At 46.9% G+C, this 24,282-nt stretch overlaps 2 protein-coding genes across 3 annotated transcripts in view; both read right to left on the bottom strand.

Annotated features, from left to right (window-relative positions):
- Window positions 1-2,161: 2,161 nt before the first annotated feature.
- Window positions 2,162-24,282, bottom strand: part of MRPL52 (mitochondrial ribosomal protein L52) — a 30,764-nt gene continuing 8,643 nt past the window's right edge. Inside the window, exons 1-5 of one of the 2 annotated variants that reach the window (XM_073575426.1) lie at window positions 9,808-9,900; window positions 9,133-9,238; window positions 8,942-9,009; window positions 7,462-7,526; window positions 2,162-2,452 (exon numbers count right to left, since the gene is read on the bottom strand). In XM_073575426.1, the coding sequence (XP_073431527.1) occupies window positions 2,315-2,452; window positions 7,462-7,526; window positions 8,942-9,009; window positions 9,133-9,238; window position 9,808 (378 nt within the window). In that variant the 5' untranslated portion in view covers window positions 9,809-9,900 and the 3' untranslated portion in view covers window positions 2,162-2,314. Of the gene's footprint in view, window positions 2,453-7,461; window positions 7,527-8,941; window positions 9,010-9,132; window positions 9,239-9,807; window positions 9,901-24,282 lie in introns of those variants that run through there. The other variant, XM_073575425.1, reaches the window with a different exon arrangement.
- On the bottom strand, window positions 9,861-14,902 carry LOC141089120 (uncharacterized). Its single transcript, XM_073575424.1, has 2 exons — window positions 10,976-14,902; window positions 9,861-9,907 (listed from the first exon to the last, which is right to left on the bottom strand). Exon 1 carries the CDS (start codon window positions 14,262-14,264, stop codon window positions 11,427-11,429), a length of 2,838 nt encoding a protein of 945 aa, XP_073431525.1. The 5' UTR covers window positions 14,265-14,902; the 3' UTR covers window positions 9,861-9,907; window positions 10,976-11,426.

Below are 24,282 nucleotides of genomic sequence, written 5' to 3'. Positions count from 1 at the left end.
TGTGACTCAGCTCACCATAGGTTTTGAATGAGTGGGAGCACCTGGCTACTTCTACTGATGACCGTCACTGCTAATGATGATTGGAACCTACAAGGAAATGGAGCATTGAGCACTTAAGAAAAATTGTACTGGAGTACTGTACATGCTGATTATTTTCTAATCATCAGAAAATGTATGTGTGGCTCCCCCCGTCCTGTCCAGCTCTGTGTGGCTCCCCCTGTTGTATGCATGGCTCTGCTCCCATCCTGTATACATGGCTCCCCTGTCCCATCCTTTATACATGGCTCTGCTTCCACTCTCCCATCCTGTATGCATGGCTCTGCTCCCACTCTCCCATCCTGTATGCATGGCTCCCCTGCCCTGGGGACCCCTGGGCCGGGGGAACATTACAGAAGTGTGCACGCTGCCACTTTAGGAAGCGGGGAGCGCCCGCAAGACGTAAGCACACTCCCAGGAGACCTGTGTGCCGTGTGCAGGTCCTGGAAGGAAGCAGACGCGGCAGGGACCAGAGCAGAGCGGGTGGACATGTCGGCATCCCTGCCAGGAGGAGTAAGAGGGATCGTGCAGGGACGCTGGCACTGACATAACAGTGGTAAGCCAAACTTTGTCAACCACAAAATCTGAGATTGAAGGGACATACATGCACTGCACCTCTCCGCACAATGATGCTCCTAGTAGTGTGTCTGCACATCATAGGAGAACATCTAAAGACATGCTTCAAAATCAATATCTGATGAAGGAGCATGTGATAACTTTGAGGATTGGAAAACATGCATTGCTCATGCAGGATACTGTCCAAAACCTTTCCATGTTATTTAGTTCAGGCTCAGATGCTAGATGCAGTGATCCTCAGGGCAGCAGGACATCATAGCCTTTCTAGAGCTGAGGTCAATGAGAGCCAAGCAGAAGTATCCAATGGCGGCCAGTATAAAGTAAATGGAACTGTTAGGCTGGGGTCAGACTTGCGAGTGTGATGTGAGAAACTCGCGCGAGTCTCTCGCATCAATACCCGTCACTACCGCCCGGCACACGGAGATCGGAGCGCTCAGCTGCATAGAAATGCATGCAGCCGCACACTCCGGTCCGAGTGCCGGTGGCAGTGCCAGGTATTGATGCGAGAGTTTCTCGCATCACACTCGCACGTCTGACCATGGCCTTAGGGTATGTTTCCACGTTCAATATTGGCAGCGCTTTGGACGTAGCTCCGTCCAAAGTGCTGCCGGCTTTCGTACGCGTGGTGATTCCGCAGGTGTTCATTGAACCAAGCGGAATCACGGCATCCTATACATTGGACTGTGATATTTATCTTGCAGAGACTGAGCGTCTCCGCAAGATAAATAGACATACCCTTAGGGTTCCGTTTCACATAGTAACGCTCCAGCGATCCAGACAACTATACGACCTGGTAAGGATCGCTTGTGCGTCGCTATATGGTCGCTAGTAAGCTATCAAACAGGCAGATCTATTCAACGACGCAGCAACGATACGGCGATTTGTGTAACGACCGCGGCGGTCGTTGGTACCTTGTCACACAGCAGCAATTCTGACGACTCACGCCTGCGTCCCTGAGTTCTGCGCCGCCAACGAGGTCGCTCGTCGGCATCAAACAGCGATGCATGCTGGCCTGCAGGACGCCAACGATAAAAAAAAATGGCCTAGGACATTCGAGCACGATCAGCAATATCCAGCGGGGGGGGGGGGGGGGGGAGGGGGCAATCGCCGCTATGTGTCACATGTAGCAAGATCGCTGGCGAGGTCACTGTTGCATCACAAAATCTGTGAAATTTCTGCGATCTCGCTTACGATCTCGTTATGTGAGACAGGGCCTTTAAGTTCCAGCTCTGCACACGGTTTACATCCGGCATCCATGAGAGCTGATAACAGCTGATCTGTTGGGGAGACTTGATGTTTGACCCCATCGATTTGATATTGATGACCTATTATAAGGATAACAAATATAAAAAGGACCAGACTTTAATGTAATGTTTAAGCCATATAAATCTCAGTACATGAGAGAGCATGCTAACTACACCCTGCTGCAATGTCCTGTTCTGCTGTATAGGTTACAATTAAAACATAGATGTGATACAGTCCCTTTAACACGGAAATCATAGAAAATATAATGCAATACAAAGTGACATAATAATGTATTCAGAGCAAGTAGGTTTTTTGCTTTTTAATCCGTATAAAGGTTTTCATTCTACTTCAATTTCATCATAACGAAAAATACAATATTAACAATAAACCGCAACATTCAAGAATGAACAGGAATAAAGAGAAGAAACAGGTAATACATGAAGTATTTATAGGATTTTCAACTTTTCTTATATATAGCCTTTGGCTTTAGCTGATTCTTCTGTTCCAAGAGTTTCTGCTCTTTGAGACTTTCCTGTTTCTCTGTCCATTTTTTCATTCCTTCATCCATCTCATTACTGAACATGATAATACGACTCTGCAAAAAGGGGGGGGGGGAAAGTTATTCCATCGACTGCAACTGCTAAACACAGATCATCCTCCAGCTGTGTAACGATTTATGGCTCAACTATGCAGGTGACCGTATTGTCCTATTTTGAGGGACTTTTTTATATTGCACTCAGGACTTACGGTACAGTTACAAGTTTGCCAGTCAGCAGTCATTCAAGGTCACATTCACATGCTCAGTATTTTACCTCAGTATCTGTAAGCCAAAACCAGGAGTGGAGCAATCAGAGGAAAAGTATAATAGAAACACGTCACTACTTCCGTATTTATCACCCACTCCTGGTTTTGGATTACCGATACTGATGGAAAATACTGTCCAAATACTGAACGTTTGAACATGGCCCTAACAGTCTGTCCACATGGGCAGACCAAACTTCAGACATTCACTGAGAGATCCGTAACATTAGAGCATAGGCTGCGATTGCTCTTGGCAGCACAGGTCCTGTTTACTGAGGATGATGCCCTAAGAAAGATGATATCTTTTGGGGAATCCAAAAGATCATTTTACTCAAGTGATGAGCATTTTGCTCATTCTTTGGGTGATCAGCAGCCTTTTTAGACTGCATGATTAACGTGAACCAAGCATTCCTTACAATAATAACGTAGTCTAAATGCCCCTTCACATCCCTGACGTATGCCACATGGAGTCTTACAGTTCTCAGTGTAATAATCCGAGATTTTTATTTCTTTTCACATATCTTCTGCATAGGAAAGTACAGCATACTACAATTTCCTATAGCTAAAAAAAAAAGCAAACAAAAAACTAGTATGCATGCATAGCAGATATGAAGAGAACACTGGCATGGCATTCATGTGGTCTATAGAGCACTAGAGATGCCTCACAACATGGGTTAAGAGTAGTGCAGAGCGAATTTGCTTGGATAAGACGTTATCTGTGCATGTTCGGGTGCTTACTGACTTCGGTGTGCTCGAAAAATGTGTTTGAGTCTCTGCAGCTGCATGTCTCGTGGCTGTTCGACAGCCACAACACATGCAGGGGATTGCCTGTTTGTTAGTCAGTTCCTGCATGTGTTGCTGCTGTCTAACAGCCACGAGACATTCAGACACGGGAACTCAAACGTGCCGAAGATGCTCAGTTAGCACATGATGCTCGAATAGCGCCTTATCCAAGCACGATCGCTTATCACTAGTTAGGAGTCCAAACATACACTGTGAACATAGCCTCGTCCAGCATCACTCCATTACACCTATAATTTAATGGTTAAGAATTTTAAGGATGCAAAAATATATGTAATGTAATGAAAATGTAAATAGGTTGGGGGTGATTTAAACTTTTAGAATTTTTTATATAATTTAAAAAAGTTTTGCATTTTTTTTATGGAAGATTTGGGGAGATTTGTTTATTCCATTGCTCAATTGCTGGTACGATATGTTGGCAACACTTAGCAGCAACGGTGGTAGTTGCACTCGTACAGTATGTCAAGTGTATAACCATCAACTGCTCTGCCATATATAAAGTTCAGGTTCTGCACTAAATACAAGTCCGACTATCTAAGGATGGTTTCACATTTGCGTTTGGAGGCGCAGCGGCCGCTCGCTGTGAAGCTCCGCCCCCTGACGCGCCACCTCCGGTCAGCTTCGCCTATGGGTGCATGCCACTGCATGCGGCCTGCGTACCCTATCTTTAGCATTGGGTACGCAGGCCGTGCGCAGGTATGCTTTTGCCGCCGCATGCGTCTTTTTGACGGTGCAGCGACCTGCGCCAAACGCAACATGTTGTATTTTGGTGCGATCACCGCACCGTCAAAAGGATGCATGTGGCAGCAAAACCATACCTGCGCACGGCCTGCATACCCAATGCTAAAGATAGGGTATGCAGGCCGCACGCAGCAGCATGTGCCCATAGGCGGAGCTGACCGGAGGAGGCACGGCAAAGGGCGGAGCTTCACGGCAAGCGTACGCTGCGCCTCCAAACGCAAATGTGACACTAGCCTTATATACTTATAATTACAGTAAGAGGTTAAATGATTACATTACTATGTGGATGAGCAATCCAAATAATTAAATAAGACCAGGTACAGCAAAAGTCTGTTTTTCATCCCTGGAACACATGTAATGTCATGGTATTTTTCACAATATCACTCTATGACCTGTTGGTGCAAACTAGCTAAATCAGAAGAATGGCAGTTACCAATGGTTACATGTTCTACCAATATGGACGCACTTGTTCATGCGACAGCTTTCTTTTTCTTATTGGAATGTGCACAATGTAGATTGAGTCAGCAAAACCCGAGCACACATATCGAAACTAAGAGTACAGAACCACGCGTGAAATAATCCAGAATATGTGTTACATCTTAGATTCCACAAAGTACTCCCTTTTACGTTGATGACAGCTTTAAACCCCCATGGCATTCCTTCAAGCAGCCTGATCATGTAGTCACCTGGATTGTCTTCCAATGAACAGTTATCCCTCATCAAGATTTTACACATGGAATCATAGGCCTTCAGAAAGTTTTTACAACCATCAGGTATTTTGCAGAGATAATGTTGGTACACAGTTCCATACAGCGCTGCGCCAAATTCTGGAACGGTGCTAAGCCAAAATATTCCAAGAGTCACGCTACTAAAGAGAAATGACAGTCCATCATTATTTATTATAAATAAAAAGTGTCATCATATTCTGCAGCGCTTTACAGACATCATCAGGGACCCCATTGGGGATCACAATCTAAATTTCCTAACAGTATGTCTTTAGTATGTGGGATGAAACTGGAGTACCCGAAGGAAACCCCAGGGGAAGACATACAAACTCCTTGCAGATTTGAACCCAGGGCCCCATTACTGCAAAAGCAACAGTGCTAACCAATGAGATACCATGAGGTCTATACTTTAATACATGAAGGTCAGTTGACCAGGAAAATTGCTATAACCTTCGAGGTTTCCTTAAAGGGAACCTGTGACCCCCCCAGGGCATTTTTCACTAAAAGAGCCACCATCAGCAGCACTAAGGCTGCATTCTGTGAATGTGGCTCTTGTGTTTCTGACCCCCATTAACGCCAAAATATAGACTTTTATAAATAGGTCCTCATACCTGCATCCTGTCACAGAGGTATGGAGTGTCGCCGCCTCCCAGCTGTCCATCAACCCCCCTCTACAGCGTCCCTACACCGCCTCCTTCTTTTGTATTTGCCGCCGTTACATGTTGTCGGGCGCATGCGCTGTGACAACAGCTCCCGTGCATGCGCGCTGCCCGGGAACTGCCATCAAGCTATTGCTCCTGCGTGTTTCTGCGTCCCAAGATTCCCAGCCCCGCAGTGTGAATACTTCATAACACACTGCGGGGCGGGATCTGGGGACGCAGAAACACGCAGGCGCGATAGCCTGATTTCAGCTCTCGGGCAGCGTGCACTGCGCATGCCCGAGAACTGTTGTCAGAGCGCAGGTGCCCGACAACATGTAACGGCGGCAAATACAAAAGAAGGAGGCGGTGCAGGGATGCTGTAGAGGGGGATTGATGGACAGCTGGGAGGCGGCGACACTCCATACCTCTGTGACAGGATGCAGGTATGAGAACCTATTTATAAAAGTCTATATTTTGGCGTTAATGGGGGTCAGAAGCACAAGGGCCACCTTCACAGAATGCAGCCTTAGTGCTGCTGAAGGTGGCTCTTTTAGTGAAAAACGCCCTGGGGGGGGGGGGGGGTGACAGGTTCCATTTAAGTGAAGTCATGAAAACCGTCAAGCACAATAGTGAAAATGACTCAAGAGAACTGCTCCAGGAAAGAAAGGCCTAGAATTACCTCTGCTGTGGGAGCTAAGTTAATCATAGTTACCAGCCTCAGAAATGGCAAATTGATAGCCCATGAAATAACAGCCCTCATAAAAGATAGACAGACATCAAGCAGAGGACACATCTCAACATCAACGGTCCAGAGCAGAGTACGAGAAGCAAACATCTATGGTCAAACTGCTGCAAAGAAGCCATTACTGAGTACATCAAACAAAAAAAAAAAAAAAAAAACGACTAGTTTTGGCTAATCAGCACAAGGACTGGACATTAGATCAGTGGAAATCTATACTATAGCCTAATCAGTCAAAATTTTAGATTTTTGGTACCAACCGCAATGTCTTTTGTCAGATGCAGAAAAGGTGAGTGGATGGTTTCTACATGTGTGGTGCACACTGTCAATAAAGGGGGTGGTGTGATGGTATGGGGATGGGGCTTTGCTGATGACTTTGTTGGTGATTTATTTCAAATTTAAGGCACACTTACCCAGCATGCATATGACATGCCATCCCATCTGGTCAGAAATTGAAGGGATTTGTGCTTTAACAGAATAATGACTCCAAAACCCATGCAGACTATGGCTCTCACAACCTCAACACAATTGGGATGAACTGGACTGCAGAGTGAAGGAAAAGCAGCCAACAAGTGCTCAGCATCTCTGGGATCTGCTTCAAGACTGTTGGAAAGCCATTCCAGGTGACCACCTGATCCTGGGTTCAAATCCCAAGGACAAGATCTGCAAGGAGTTTGTATGTTCTCCCCATGTTTGCATGGGTTTCCTTCCAAACTCCAAAGACATACAGATAGGGAATTTAGATTGTCCGATGGGGACTGTGATAGTAATGGAGAATTAATGAAGCTACATAAGATTAGCATTATAAATAAAATGAATAAACCTGCTTGAGATAGCGCCAAAGGGTGGAGGAGGAATGGTCATCAGAGTAAAAGGTGAGGTTTAACAGATATTCTGGTTTGTTTTGCTCATGTTTCTTTGCTCCTTGTTTCCGTATATGCTCCTTTGTAGTTTTAGTTTGAATTAACAATGTGCACATTCCAATAAGAACAACAAAAACCACTGAATGAACATCTGTGTCAAAACTTTTGCACAATACTGTATATCTGGTATAACGAAAGGATTCCTTTTTTTGCAACTACTGTAAGTGTTAAAATGGACAGTGGCTAGGGAGCCAAGTACTATGTATGACCCTGTACACAGAAGAGGCACTTACAGCCAGTTCTTTGTTCTCCTCCTTTCTCCTGCTCTGTCCTTTCCATGGTGGAGCTGCTCGCCCATCTGTTAGGAGATAATTATAAATTCAGATCTTAAAATCTGTTAAATGAATTAGTGTAGCCAAAATCCAACAGCAGCATAGTCACCAACAGCTCAGAAGCCTGAAGATCACCGAGCCCTGTTCCCTTTCAGCTGGGAGCATACTGTACAACCTCACAAAGTGCTCTACCTGCCTCCATATACAATAGCCAAAAGGTCCATAATACAGTGTCAGTCCCATGTGCAGCAACATCACAACATGAGAAGACCATCTACATTTCCCCTGCCCTTCTTCTCCGTGAACCTATTTATCCCATATAGAAACATGTGGCTCCAAAGTCATATCCCCCCCCCACCCATGTGGCGAGCAGTCACCTACACTTCATACACAGTGCAGACTACTACCATACATCTACATGCCGCCCTTTTCCACCATGTAGAATATTTCTCTCTTACCCGCCTCAATATGCACAGAAGACAACTTCACTATGCAATGCTGCCACCTGCTGGCTAAATTATTTGTGTCTCCTCTAAAGCAGCAAACGCATCAATTGTAGAGTACTCAGCGGCAGAAGAGGCAGCCGCCAAGAGGTGCATCATGGGAACTGCTTATCAGTTTAACATTTCTTAAAGTTCCAACATCTGTACAACCTTCATTGGGAACACTGGCCTACCCTCTCTGTGACACTAAACTGTATGGGTACTAAAAGAAGTTGTTCTAGGCAGAAAGTGCAGGCAAATTCACACTCTAGTGGTAACGTGCTGGCATAAAAGGACAAAACGAAAGAAATACAGAACAGACGAAAGCAGCTATCCATCCTCTTAATTGGGAAAAGCCAGAGATGCTGCGTAAACTATGATGTGTGCAGTTTGGAGCTGTATAAAGCCCAATGTAAAAAATTAAATCCACTCACCGAGTGTCACGGCCCTTTCATACAATTGCAAGGGTGCTGGACCTAACCAATCATATATGATATTGATGACACATCCTCATCATAGGTGATCAATTTCAAATTAGTTGACAAGCAACAACAGCACCCCAGCGAATAGCAGCCGCTCAGTGCCGTATCTACATCCATCTGCCGCCGAAGCTGATAACCGCTGATCAATGGGGATGCCAAGTCAGACCCCCGCCTGTGATAATGGTGACCTGTCATTAGGATATAGAATCAGCATTTGATACCCAGACAACCTCTAATATATTGGCTTACACTATTGATGGGGCATCAATTTAAAAACCTGGAAAACCCTTTTAAAATAAGCAAACAAGTAAACCTGCAAAGATTAGAGATATTTTTACTCATAGTTTACAAAATGTATAACTTAATAAAAGGGGGTTAGCTTGTTGTGTGTTGGACAGAAACAATGTATAGAAATAGCGCAAAGAATTGCCATGTATAGATATGTCTCCATGCCAGACTTTCAGTATACTCATTTACCTGCAAAACTCCAATCTGGAAGATCCGTCAAGGGACCATATTCTGAACCACTGCGTGCAAAACCATGTCTAAAAGAAAAAAAAAAAAAAACCATAAAAGAAAAACAGAATGCCTAGAAGGACCTTGGACCTTATATATTACATCAGTGCTTGATTACATGTTTATATAATAAAGGTATCCAGAACACTTACTTAATTCTCCAGTCCTGCCCAGCACACAGCAAAGCACTGCTATGCAGACTTCGCTTCCATGGGTAGAGTACAAATCTATGGTACACCCCTGACCGCAGACGGGGCACTGGAAAACATACATGGAAAAAAATTCATAATCACATTTTATTTCACTAGATAAGTACTCGGAAACCAAAAATAAATATAAGGGAACCTGTCAGGTGGGTAAATGACATGACCAACACCATAATACCTATAGATGAGGTCGCTCACGCCATCTATGTCTACTGATCCATGGCCTTAATACACAAAGCAGGAGAAGACAAAGGGTAGAAATGGCTGGTAATCACAGAACAGTTTAGATTATTTTAGAATCTTCACTATCTTGTTTGCTTGTTGCACCAGAACTGATAGGTTCTGGATCCAAAACTTGATATATATTATACACATTTTTTTTTTATTTCAAAATGATTTTTACAAAACTTATTTCAAAATGACTTGACAGTCATGAATTCATTCTCCAGTAAATGGAATGTGTGATCAGAAAATGACGCTTTAAAAAAAAAAAAAAAAGTTTTCAATGAATTATATATTTTAGAGATGAGCATATCAGGCAAAATTCCAATTTGCCTGTTTGCGTGGGAAATGTCCATTATTTGTGTAAAAAAAAAAAAAATCCTTATTCTCACCACTTACTTCTCCGTGATGTCCTGGTCACATCTTTTGATCACTGCCATTCGTTCTGAAATCCCAAAGGCCTCTCATGCTAGGCCGGGATTTATGGCTCTGATGTGGCCTGGGAGCAAGCAAAAGTTTACAGCACCATAAGTATAAGGCTATGTGCGTACGTTGAGTATTTGCTTGCAGAAATTTCTGCAAGGTTTCTGCAATTCTTGGCAGGAAAAACGTTGCAGAAAAATGTGCATTTTTGCTGCGTTTTTGTATAGCAATGAAGGCTTTTTTGAGCAAAATAAAGATATTAAAAAAAAAAAAGTTTTGTTATGTAATTTCTTGGTTCAACACCACCTTTTTCATACTGATGCAGTAGCATCGGGATAATGGGATTAGGGCTTGGTGTCAGCAAGCTGTCATTGACATATAGCCCTAGGCTTAGTACTGAGAAGGTGTCAGCCCGACACCCTCATTGCTAAGTTGATAAGTAAACACACACAAACAAACATACATTATCACCAGCCTATGTAGGAGTGTTAACAGAACGAATGTACATAGGCTGTAACCAGACGTCAACTGTTAATTTTAAAGAAAAAAAAAAATTGTGCTGGCTCCCGTGTAATTTTAATAGCCAGGAGAGGGAAAGCCGACGGCTGAGGTTAATATTCTGGGAAGGAGCCAACAGCCATAAAGGTTCCCAGGCAATTAATATCAGCTCACAGCGGTTTGCCTAGAATTTACTGGCTAGATTACAGGGCAACCACAGAAAAAAAAATTGACAGAGGTTCCCCCTATAAAGTCTAACCAGCAAAGGCTAGGCAGACAACTGCGGGCTAATATTAATAGCCTAGGAAGGGACCATGGATATTGGCCTCTCCCAGACTAAAAACATCAGCTCTCAGCCGCCCCAGAAAAGGTGCACCTCTAAGATGCACAAAATCTCACTCTTCCCACATGCCCTGTGGCAGTGGCAAGTGAGGTTCATATTTGTGGGGTTGATGTCACCTTTGTATTGTATCATTGTATTATGATAATTTTATTGTTGTTAGGACGTTATAAGGGTTAAATGTTTATCAGCAATATCTCATTTTTCCAACAAAATTAACTAAATAAATTTTTAGAGACCACATCACATTTGAAGTGACTTTGAGAGGCCTATGTGACAGAAACATTGATTTTTGTGAGTACTCACTGTAAAATCCTTTTCTCCGAGACGCTCATTGGGGGACACAGAGACTGTGGGTGTGTGCTACTGCCGTCTGGAGGCCGACACTAAGTATACAAAAAACAAGTTAGCTCCTTCTCCGCCGCATACACCCTCGCCCCGACAGCGGGCGGAAACCAGTTTAGTGCAAAAGCAGTAGGAGAACATAACAATAAATTAGCCTTAACGCAGAAAACTATATGTCTGAAAAAGGACCACTCTACAATAAATAAGGAATTAAATAAACAAGAGCCAACTGGCTATCAGGGTGGGTGCTGTGTCCCCCAATGAGCGTCTCGGAGAAAAGGATTTTACGGTGAGTACTCACAAAAATCCATGTTTCTCCTTCGTCTCATTGGGGGACACAGAGACTGTGGGACGTCCTAAAGCAGTCCCTGGGTGGGAGCAACTCACCAATCCACACCGCATGCCCACCTGTTTAAAGGTGTGCCACCGCTGCCTGGAGAATTTTCCTACCCAGGCTCGCATCCGACGAAGCCTGAGTATGTACGTTGTAATGTTTAGAGAACGTGTGCAGGCTTGACCACGTTGCCGCCTTGCATACCTGCTCTGCCGAAGCCTGATGCCGAAGCGCCCAAGAGGCGCCCACTGCCCGAGTCGAGTGCGCCCTTATTCCAGGTGGAACCGGCGTGCCTCTAATACGGTAAGCCTCTTGAATAGTAAGGCGAATCCATCTGGCTATGGTCGACCGTGAGGCTGCGAGTCCCTTCCTGCGCCCTTCAGGGATCACAAACAACGAATCTGTCTGGCGAAAAGGCGCTGTCCTCGACACATACCTCCTGAGGGCCCTCACCAGGTCCAGCGTGTGGAGCGCCTTCTCAACTCTGTGTACTGGAGCTGGACAAAATGAAGGCAAAACGATGTCCTCATTAATATGGAATGAGGACACCACCTTCGGCAGGAACGGCGGAGGTGGTCTCAAGACTACCTTATCCTTAAAAAAGGTCAGAAACGGTGCTCTACAGGATAGGGCTGCCAGCTCCGAGACCCGCCTAATAGAGGTTATCGCTACCAAAAACACGACCTCCCTGGTAAGGTATGGCAATCCGACCTCCTGCAATGGCTCAAAAGGAGCTTCCTGCAGGACCCCCAGCACCAGATTAAGGTCCCAGGCATCTAAGGGAGCTCTAAAGGGGGGCACTAGATGCGAGACTCCCTGAATGAAAGTTTTGACCTGCATAACGTTAGCGATCTTTCGCTGGAACAGAACAGACAAAGCCGAGATCTGTCTCCTCAGGGAACTCGGAGCCAACCCTGCGTCCAGGCCTGACTGCAGAAAGGCCAGAATGTTGGGAACCGAGAAGGACAAGGGCGCAACCCCGTGCTCTCGACACCAGAGAAAGAAAACCTTCCAAGTACCATGATAGATCCTCGCCGAGGCCGGCTTCCTGGCGTTAATCATCGTGGCTACCACCTCACGCCCAAACCCCGCCTGGGTCAGGACCCAGGACTCAACGGCCATGCCATCAAACACAGGGCCCCTAAGTTCGGGTGGTAGATCGGCCCCTGGGACAGTAAGTCTGGCCGTTCCAGTACACGCCATGGCACGTCTGCGAGGAGCTGTACTAGATCCGCGTACCAGGCTCGACGGGGCCAGTCTGGGGCCAGCAGAATTGCCGGAATCCTCTCCCTCTTGATCTTCCTGATTACCCTCGGGAGAAGAGGCAGAGGGGGAAAAAGGTAAGGGAGCCGAAACTGGCTCCATGGAAGAACCAATGCATCCGCTGCAATCGCTCGCGGGTCCTGAGATCAGTCGACAAACCTGTCTAACTTGGCGTTCTCTCTGGAAGCCATCAGATCCACGTCCGGAGTTCCCCACCGCTGGCAAATCTGCCGGAAAACCTCGGGGTGCAGGGACCATTCGACGGCCGCGACCCCCTGCCGACTCAGGAAATCTGCTGCCCAATTTTCCACGCCTGGTATATGGACCGCTGAAATTACTGAGTGGTGCCTCTCGGCCCAACGAAGTACGTGTTCTATCTCGCGCATGGCTGCCCTGCTGCGCGTGCCTCCCTGGTGATTCACATACGCCACTGCCGTGGCGTTGTCTGACTGGACCCGGACTGGGCGACCCACTAGTCAGTGCTGAAAATGCTGCAACGCCAACCGCACTGCTCGAATCTCCAATAAGTTGATCGGCAGAAGGGCCTCCTGGGGAGACCACTGCCCCTGAGCTGTGTGATGACGAAACACTGCTCCCCAACCAAGAAGACTCGCGTCGGTTGTGACCACCAACCACTGATCTGGAGGAAAGGGTTTCCCCTGAAGGAGAGAGGAGTCGCGCGTCCACCATTGCAGTGCCCGCCGGACCTGAAAGGACAACCTGTACTGATGATCCAGGGAGAAAGGACTCCTGTCCCATGCTGCCAAAAGAGCATGCTGCAGGGGGCGAAGATGAAACTGCGCAAACGGGATTGCTTCTATTGCTGCTACCATCCTTCCTAGCACCCTCATCCCAAATCGAATCGTGTGAGGGCCTGGCCGCTGAAGACTCCGAACCCCTCGCTGGAGCGCCTGGGCCTTGTCTCGAGGGAGAATTACCAACCCTTGGGAAGTGTCGAAAATCATCCCCAGGAATGGAATCCTCTGAGCCGGGGTAAGACATGACTTCTTCCCATTGACTAACCATCCCAGGCGGGATAGGGTATCCAGCGTAATGCCGACATTCTCCTCGCACGCCTGAAAAGACGATCCTTTCACTAACAGTTCGTCCAAGTATGGCAGCACTACTACGCCCCGAGAATGAAGAATGGCCATAACGACCGCCATCACTTTCGTGAAAACCCTGGGTGCCGTGGCCAACCCGAACGGCAGAGCCACAAACTGGAAATGCCGGCCATTTATCGCAAAACGAAGGAACTTCTGATGCGGAGGAAAAATAGGGATGTGCAAGTAGGCATCCTGGACATCGATTGAGGCCAAATACTCTCCCTGCTCCATGGCCGATATCACTGACCGGAGGGATTCCATCCGAAAGTGCCTGACCTTGATGAACCTGTTTAGGAGCTTTAGGTCCAAAACCGGTCTTACTGTTCCTTCCTTCTTGGGGACTGCGAACAGGTTGGAATAAAATCCCTGGGCCTCTTCGCCCTCTGGTACCGGGATAATGACCCTGTTGTGCAGAAGAATCCTGATGGCCCCTAGCAATGCCTCTGCCTGGGATTGCAATTTGGGAAGACGGGATTGAAAAAATCTCCTTGGAGGGTGTCCGATAAACTCTATTTTGTACCCGAATGACACCAATTCCGCCACCCATGCGTCGTGTGCCACCTTGACCCAGACGTGGCGGAACCTGAGCAGACAACCGCCTACTCTGGTGTCCTCGGGTACCTGATGCCTCAAGTCATTTTGTAGAGGGCCTCTGAGACCTAGCTCCCCTTGACCTGGGTGGACGGCCCCGCATCCTCCCCAGCGGGTTGGCTCTATACGTGACCTGGCGCTCTCTGTCTTGGTTGCGACGAGCCGGGGCAGTAGAACCGGCCGCTGATGCCCATCCTGGGGCGCGAAATGCCTGAAATCGCGCCTGTGGTTGACGAAAGGGCGGTCTGCTCTTCTGCTGTGGGAGAAAGCTACTCTTTCCCCCCGTGGCATCTGAAATAAGCTTGTCTAGCTTCTCCCCAAAAAGCCGATTACCCTGATAAGGCAAAGGTGTTAACGACTTTTTAGAAATCGAATCGGCCCGCCATAGCCTTAGCCACAAGGCTCTCCTAATGGCGATAGCATTTGCTGCGGCTAGCGCCGCGCAATTAGCCGCATCCAAGGATGCATTAATTAGATAGTCTCCTGCCATCGAGATCTGATTTGCTATCTCAGACACCTCTACCGGCAAATCTCTGTCCTGCAGGACTTTGTTCAAAGACTCTGACCACGACATCATGGCCTTGGCCACCCATGTAGCTGCGAAGGAAGGCAAAAGCGCTGACCCCGATGCCTCAAACACCGAGCGGGCTAGACCCTCTATGAGCCGATCCGTGGGGTCCTTAGTGGAAGACCCACTAGGCACCGACAACAATGATCTTGAAGCCAGGCGTGACACTGGGGGATCCACAATCGGAGATTCCGCCCACTCTTTACAGAACTCTGGTGCAAACGGGTACCTTGTCTCTAGCGTTTTCTGCCCTGAAAAACGCTTGTCTGGGCGTTCCCTGTGCCGCTGTACCGTGTCCTCGAATTCAGCATGGGTGCTAAACACCCTATGTGGGCGCCTGGCCTTTTTAAAAGATATCTTATGCCCAGCGGCCAGGGAGACGTCCTCCTCAATACCAAGAGTCTGATTGACGGCCTCAATGAGACTGTCCACTGTCTCCCGACACCCGGGAATATCCAGATCCAAGGCTTCCTGCCTATCCTCATCCGAACTCTGCTCGCTCTCAGACAATGGTGATGGAGAGCGAGATGCCGCACTCACAGATGCCGAAGCACCGGAGGGGCCCGGAGACGCCATATGGGTTCTTTCCCTGTACGTCTCTTTAGAGAGGGTACGGCCCCTGCAGGCCGGCGGATGAACCTTCCCAAACCGGAGAGCCGTTGTCTCTACCCCTATCCGGGGCCTGAAGGGTCTCGATCGCCTTCGTAAGTGAAGCCATAGACCGCGATAGCGATAACGCCCATTCCGGGGGCTCCGACCCCCTGGGCTCCGTTGGCGGGGAGGGCTCCTGGACGCGTTCGGAACTACAGGCCTCACATATCTTAATGGTCTGCACTCGCGTGAACACAGCCCCACAGGAAATGCATGCGGTATAAAGGAAGGTGTGCTTCTTCCCTTTTCCAGACATACTGCGGAAAAAACCTTTTCCTATATATTATGTCTTTTTTCTTTTTTTTATGGCATCCAGGGGTATGAGAAGGAGGACAACCTGCCCTAGTGTGGCCAAGACGGGGGTCGCACTTACCCGAGCTCCGGCTGCCTCCCCATGCTCCTGTGCTGCTGCTGACGCTCGACTGCCGTCTGGAGGCTCCCAGCTGCTGTCTCCCTGGGTAGGCTGCGATGCTTCCTGACCGCGGCCTACCCCATTCTGACGCCGGGGCCTCCATTTAATCCAGCCGCGTGGGGGCGGACCTTCCCCCTGCGTCCTAGGCCAACGCCGCGGCCCAAATTTCGGCCCTGCCCCCCGCCGCACCGAGGGGCGGGCCTTCCCCGTGGCCTAGGCCGCGGGCTAAATTTCAGCCCTGCCCGCCCGCCGCACCGGGTGGCGGGCCTTCACCGCGGCTTAGGCCGAAGCCGGGGGCTAAACCCGAGCCCTCTTCCCTGCGGCCTAACTCGCCCTGGAACTGGCGCCTACTCAGCCCGGCTTGCTCCTTCCCCCGCCCGGCCACCTAGCGCCGTGGCGAGGGAGAAGGGGAACACGCCGCTGCCCCTGCTGCGCCGAAGAAGCCCTCCTGCTCCGCCTGCAGGCAGAAGAGGGGAGCCGCTCCAGCCCCTGGAAAGTACGCTGCAGCCCTGGCCTGGAAAAAGCCTCCCACTGCCCAGGAGCCCTGCTTACCCTGAGGTAAACTACATCTTCGGACGGTGCAGGCACCCTAGCTCCGTCCGCCTTGGCTGGGCGAGGAGAGGGACCGTCCGCCAACACGCAGTACCCGATTGGCGTAGCCGTGGGGCCGCACAGACTAGTCTTGTGCCTCTGTGCAAGCCCATGGTTTCGCTACCTAGGGGTGGACAGGGCTAAGTCTGGCATACTGTCCCACGTCGCGGGAGAGGGAACGTGGAGGGACACTCGCACGTGGTCGCCCGTTGATGGTTTGGGGAAATCGGATCCTTTCAATAGGATGCGTTGCCCCTGTCATATCTTCTTTAAAATAAAAAAGAAAAATAGATGTCTGGGGAAAAGTCCCAGAGATGTCCCTCGGTGCGGGAAAGGGTCCGTCGCCCCAGTCTCCTCTTCATAGCAAGAAAATGTTAAAAAAAAAAAAATAAAAAAATAATAATATAGTCTGGAGAGACCCAGACTGCGTGTGCCTCCATCAGACACTATGCAAAAACTGGTTTCCGCCTGCTGTCGGGGCGAGGGTGTATGCGGCGGAGGAGGAGCTAACTTGTTTTTTGTATACTTAGTGTCGGCCTCCAGACGGCAGTAGCACACACCCACAGTCTCTGTGTCCCCCAATGAGACGAAGGAGAAAATACCCAAATACACATTCTAAACTGCACTCCTCAAGTGTTCAAAACCACATTCAAGAAGTGTTTTAACACTTCAAGTGCTTCACAGGAATGAAAGGGAATCTGTCACCCTATTTTTCGCTGCGGCCACCGCCATCAGGGACTTATCTACAGCATTCTGTAATACTTTAGATAAGCCCCTGATGTACCCTGAAAGAGAAGAAAAATGAGTTAGATTATACTCACCCAGGGGCGGTCCGGCGCCTCCCATTTTGCAGCGATGACATCCTCTTCATTCCTGCCCGTCGCAGCTTCGGCCCACTGCTCTGCCCTGTTGAGGGCAGGGCAGAGCAGAGTACTGCAGTGTGCAGGCGCTGGACCTCTTCCGGCGCCTGCGCACTGCAGTAATCTGCTCAGCAGTGCGCCTGCGCCGGAGCCACGATGGGCAGGAATGAAGAGGACGTCATCGTTACAAGAAGGGAGGCGTCGGACCGGAACGCGACTCCATCCGGACCCGGACAGCCCCTGGGTGAGTATAATCTAACTCATTTTTCTTCTCTTTCAGGGTACATCGGGGGCTTATCTACAGGCGAAAAATAGGGTGACAGATTCCCTTTAAAGAAATGTGGAAGGAAGGAAGAAAATGAAAATTTTACTTTTCCACACAAAAATGTTACCTTAGCCCCAAATTTGGTATTTTCACAAAGGTAACAGGAGAAAAAAAAAGAACCATAAAATTAGTTGTGCCATTTCTCCTGAGTATACAGTCATGGCCAAAAGTTTAGAGAATGACACAAATATTATATTTTCACATGATCTGCTGCCCTCTGGTTTTTATGTGTGTTTGTCAGATGTTTTTATCACATACAGAAATATAATTGCAATCATATTATGAGTAACAAAAGGTTATATTGACAGTTAGAATGAGTTAATGCAGCAAGTCAATATTTGCAGTGTTGACCCTTCTTCAGGACCTCAGCAATTCTCCCTGGCATGCTCTCAATCAATTTCTGGATCAAATCCTGACTGATAGCAGTCCATTCTTGCAAAATCAATGCTTTTATTTTGTCTGAATTTGAAGGTTTTTGTTTGTCCACCCGTCTCTTGATGATTGACCACAAGTTCTCAATGGGATTAAGATCTGGGGAGTTTCCAGGCCATGGTCCCAAAATCTCTGTTTTGTTCCCTGAGCCATTTAGTTATCACCTTTGCTTTATGGCAAGGTGCTCCATCATGTTAAAAAAGGCATTGTTGATTGCCAAACTGCTCTTGGACGGTTGGGAGAAGTTGCTCTTGGAGGACATTCTGGTACCATTCTTTATTCATGGCTGTGTTTTTAGGCAAGACAGAGAGAGCCCATTCCCTTGGCTGAGAAGCAACCCCACACATGAATGGTTTCAGGATGCTTGACAGTTGGCATGAGACAAGACTGGTGGTAGCGCTCACCTGGTCTTCTCCGAATAAGCCGTTTTCCAGATGTCCCAAACAATCGAAAAGGGGATTCATCAGAGAAAATGACTTTACCCCAGTCCTCAGCAGTCCACTCCCTGTACCTCTTGCAGAATATCAGTCTGTCCATGATGTTTTTTCTGGAGAGAAGTGGCTTCTTTCCTGCCCTCCTTGAGACCAGGCCTTGCTCCAAGAGTCTCCGCCTCACAGTGCATGCAGATGCACTCACACCTGCCTGCTGCCATTCCAATTGGCGCAGGCTCTCATCAGCAGTGATAACTGATGGGAAGCGCACGTTAATGTCGAACAGACAAGTGCGTCAAGAACACGCACACTTAGAAGGCACCAAAAAAAAAAAAAAAGTATGCCAAAAATGCAAATGGGGGGTGGGGAGATTCAGAGGGAGCTGGAACAGGGATTTGGGAACTGCTGCTGCGATCACAGATCAGTCACACAAACAGCATACAGTGCAGCTCAGAATCAAAGGAGAATCGCACTGGCCATAAATGATTTTTCTCTTTCTCAGATACAGAGGATCAACAACCTCTTTGCATGCCAGATCTGAGAAAAAGATCAACCCTTTTGGCGCCGAATGCTCAGTAGCTATTGTTCCGCCAATCACCACTGAACGGATTAATCGACAGAGGTGACGTCACGATCACCTCATCCATTTTTAATGCTGTGATTGGTGCTGTGATACAGCACCAATCATAGTGTCACATTGAGGGTTTTTTTTTTTTTTAAACTTTGTCAAATTGCTATGATTGGCTAGTCAACCTTATGGCCGACGTAGGATACAGCAGCTATCTTAACTTATTCACCGCGTGATGCAGCGCAGTGACTGGAACTAGTGCTGCTGTACATGTACAACAGTTCCTACAGTGCCGTACAGGTACTGCAGATTTTGTGAAAGGGTTAAATTAAAAAATCCAAACTCTTTACAGTTCCCAATCTATATTTGAGAGTGAATGTGAAATATACTATATGTATGATTGAAAAGAGATTGGGAATTCTTCTGCCAAAATTGATAAATCAAGGCCAAGTTGGTTTTGTGAAGAGGCGGGAAGCAAGAGACAACACCATAAGGGTCATCTCATTAATAGATGGGGCTTTGGGGGGAGACCCCCATGTGTATCCTGTCGATCAATGCCGAAAAGGCCTTTGACAGGGCACACTTGGAAATCATGTTCCAGGTTTTGAGGGGAATTGGCCTAAGAGATATTTTGCTTCAAAGGATTTCGGCCTTGTACATGTTCCCTAGTGCACAAATTAAGATTAATGATGCACTTTCGGACGCTTTCCCTATCAGAAACGGCACAAGACAGGGGTATCCACTTTCTCCCCTTTTATACGTTTTAACAATGGAATAGCTTGCTACTGCAATTCAAAATAACCCCTCCATCAATGGTATTAAATTAAAATCAGAACACAAACTGGCACTTTTTGCGGATGACATCCTCTTATTTGTCACTTCCCCTACAATAACCTTACCGAATATTATTTCGGAACTCCATAAATTTGGCCTCCTAAGTAATTTCAAAATGAATACACATAAGTCCGAGATATTAAATATATCACTTCAGCCGTCCACGGTAGAACAGTTGAGCACCTCCTTCCCCTTCAAATGGCGCTTTGACTCACTCACATATCTGGGAATCAAAATAACAGCCAAAGTCTCCAAGTTGCATGACGCAAACTATAAAATTGCTTTACATAGGGCGGAATTAGATTTAGAAAAATGGCATAAGCTCCAATTATCATGGCTAGGTAGAGTCAATGTAATTAAAATGGACCTGTTGCCACGCCTCCTATACTACTTTCAAACGATCCCTATAAACTTACCTGCTTCCTTTTTCTTCCGTCTCGAAAAAGCAATCACCCGATTTGTTTGGTCACACACGGGAGCGCATACATCATATTTTATGTTAAGTCGTCCAAAGCGGATGGGGGGGAATTGGATTACCAGATTTTTTGATCTACAGTCGTGCATTGATAGGTTCCTGTATCCTGGATTTATATTATTGTAGAAACAGTAAGAAATGGGTTAATCTGGAAAGTGACCTCATTGGCCATGACCCTCAAATAACATTATGGTCTGAAAAAAGAGGGGAGAAAAGAAGAGTCATCCCACCAATCCTAACTAGAAATATAATCTCATTCATTAAATAAAGAGGAGGGGGTCTCCAAACTTCTACCTCTCCCGGTCCATTGACTCCAATATATGACAATCCTACCTTCCCAGCGGGATTACTGAGAGTCATTCTTGAATAAATACAGGAACTCGCGTCCTATGATTATTTAAACCAGTCTAACATGAAATCGCTATCTGAAATATATCAGGGCGAAGAACCGCCTCCAGGGGTCTGGGGTTTTTTTTATGAACAATTAAAAAGCTACATACGCGCAATTTTGATGTAAATACTTATGTCCCCCCAAAAAAAATTGAGAAAAGTATTCAAGGTGTGATACCTTTATTAGCTAACCAGAGAAATTATATTTGTAAGCAAGCTTTCAGGGCTCAGAAGGCCCCTTCATCAGGCTAGATTACAAGCCTGATGAAGGGGCCTTCTGAGCCCTGAAAGCTTGCTTACAAATATAATTTCTCTGGTTAGCTAATAAAGGTATCACACCTTGAATACTTTTCTCAATTTTTTGGGGGGACATAAGCATTTACATCTATTTTTCTGGCTAACACGGTACCACAATATTATTTTGTAATGTATGCGCAATTTCCAAACACACCAATGTCATTAGACCTTTAACTCCCTTTGAGGAGCTATGTGTCAGAGGGGATCCTCTGGTCCACGCAATCTCTTTGCTGTATTAGGCCTCTTTCACACATCAGTTTTTTGCCTTCAGGCGCGATCCGGCTTTTTTTTTGTAAAACCGGATCCGGCAAAATGCAATGCCGGATCCAGTTTTTCCCCATTGACTTGCATTAGCGCCGGATCGTGCCGGATGGCATTGCGTTTCATCCGTTTTTTGCCGGATCCGGCAACTTGTCTCATTCCGGCGTCTGGAAAAAACGGCTACTGTAACGTTTTTTGTCTCCGGCGAAAAAGCCGGAAGCGCCGGATCCGGCGCTTCCAGCTTTTTGCTACAATGAAAGTCTATGGGCGCCGGAATGCGCCGGATCCAGAAAAAGACGGATCCAGCCACCGGATCCGTTTTTTTTAAGTCTGCGCATGCTCAGATCCAATTGGCCAGCCGCCAGGAACAGAGAGGGATCCAGCAAAAAAACGGATCCGTTTCTACAATTCTCCAAAATTTATGCCGGATCCGTTTTTTCTAAAAATAGCCGGATCCTGCCTGACGGCAAAAAACTGATGTGTGAAAGTAGCCTAATCTGTTTCAAAAGAGCCAAACACCAACGCATAATTTCCTAATATTTTTCTCAAAATGGGAATGTGATCTGGGGAGATCTCTAAATCAAGAGGACAGAGACAGGATCCTTCTATTTACATTTAGGGCGTTGTTGTGCTCGGTGTCACAGGAGAGGAGCTACAAGGTCTTATCAAGGTGGTACAGATGCCCATCCATGGTACATTCCACGTTCCCGGATACATGTTGGAGATGTTTAAAAGAAAAAAGTATTGTATGTCCATACATGGTGGGATTGTCCACCTATAAATTAACTATGGTTGTCAATTTTTGATCTTTATAATAGGTTATCTATACACAAGGTTAAGCCCACAGTGGAATTAGCTCTCTTGTCCCTATGCGATATGTGGATTTCTAGGTTTTAAAGGAGTATTCTCAGACACTTCCTTACAGCTACTAGGAACTTAATACCTCAGTTTTGGAAGCAAGAAGAGTACCCTCCACGCGCTGAATTTGTAGCAGAACTCAAAGTCATTTACAGAATGGAGCAGTTGATAAGGTGACTGATAGAATTTATAGTACTTGGGCTCCTTGGATAGTGTTTAGGGAGACTCCAGAATTAGACATCTGGATTTCTGGATCTTAACTAACTTTTGGGGTGGATTTGGATACTCTTGGGGTCAGACAAGGGGCATTTGACGCGACCCGTCTTTAAGTCTGGTACGGCTCTACATACTTCTACATCCTCCCCCTTGCATTCCAAGATGGGGGACTCGGACGAACTCGAGAGGGGGATTCAGATATCTCATCCTCTTCCCCTTATAACCTTCCTTTCTGTCTCTATTCCCTGTCGTACTACTTACGACAAAATAGAAAGATTGTTAGCTGGGACTGCTGCTAATCTGGGAAAAGAAGGGATGGAACAAATTAACTATGTTGTAGTTCCCCCACACAGCAGGTGGACTGGAGCATAGCTTGCAGGGAAAATCACAGCCTTACTAGCGATGTGGCTGATCAGTGGGGGTCCAGGCAGTCCCATGTTTATTGATTAGTAAGTAAGGGTATATTCTAGCAAAATACCATAATTTACTTTAGTGGGACTACCCTTTCAAATAGTACCTGCCAAACGGTGTATGCCCCCCAATGCGCAACTACTGACAGTTCTCTTCCTGAAGTGTCCAAATGTATCCTTGCCATGGCGACACAGCATAGCAAGTCAAGCATAGCATGCCTTATTCTCACCTTATATAACTTGACTGACATTCCTAAAGTAGTAAATGCACAGACTGGCTGCGGGTCTTGCTCAGCCTGTCACACTCACATTGTCACACTCAGGTCGGGAGAACTGCTGCCAGTTCATGTATTACGGTCCGATCTTGGACTGATTTGCACGGACGTCTGACTGAGCCCTTAGGGCCCCGTCACACATAGCGACGCACCAGCGATCCCGACAACGATATGAACTTGTCAGGATCGCTGGTGAGCTGCCAAACAGGCAGCTTCACCAGCGATCAGCACCAGCGACATGCGGGTAACAAAGGCCGCACGTCGCTTAGTTACCCACTGTGTATCTTTTTCTTTTCAATGATTTATTTATTGAAATTTGCATAGTTACATCAAACAAATACGCCAACGCAGTGGCTTAAAGATTATCATATGAACTACAAATTCCACTTTTCGTGAGATAAACAGATAATTTGGGACATCTGTACATGGCAATGACTATTGAGACACAGAGGATCAAAGACAGCAACAGCCCTAAAGGTACATCTAGTAATAAAAGCTACCTAGGTTCAAATCCAGGTTCCCGCCATACACTCATCCCCGGCCACAACACCCACGCCATGATGTCAAACAAAGATAATGAGTCAGTATAGGGAATAAGGGGACAGGTAGTCAACAGAGAGAGGGGGTAGTTGAAAGATAGGGGAGAGACATATGGGTCGGGGGGGGGGGGGGAGAGAGGAGGGTGGAGAGCACTAGGCAACAAGAATTCTATCTACGTTGATAGAATCAAGCAGCGAGGGCACTATAGCCTTATTAACTTTTAATGATGGAACTGAATCTAATCCATGGGCGCCATATTCTTTCAAAAGCTGAATGTGAGCCATTTACTAGGGCAGCTAGTTTGGCTACCTGATATAGCAGGTCTACCTTCTCCTGTAGTGGGGAAATAGATGGAGTAGCTGTTGTCTTCCAGTTCATAGGAATCAAAAGTTTCGCTGCCGAGAGAATATGTTGGATTAACAGAGCGGTATTCTTATGTCCAGTCGGTGTCAGGAAATTTAAGAGCACTATCTCTGGTGTCAATTTAAGCTTTTTGCCCACTACTTTCCCAAGAAAATCCTCCACCAGGTGCCAGAACCGCATCAGGGGTGGACAAGACCACCACATATGTATAAAATGA

Source organism: Dendrobates tinctorius, unplaced genomic scaffold, assembly GCF_039654945.1.
Source record: "Dendrobates tinctorius isolate UK_male_01 unplaced genomic scaffold, ASM3965494v1 ptg000044l, whole genome shotgun sequence".
NCBI lineage: Eukaryota > Metazoa > Chordata > Amphibia > Anura > Dendrobatidae > Dendrobates > Dendrobates tinctorius.
The sequence above is the reverse complement of the archived record's forward strand: the minus strand, read 5'-3'. Positions and strand labels throughout refer to the sequence as shown.

Excerpts from the sequence above, each read along its gene's own strand:
- LOC141089120 (XM_073575424.1), bottom strand. The coding sequence starts at position 14,264 with ATGGGTGGCGGAATTGGTGTCATTCGGGTACAAAATAGAGTTTATCGG.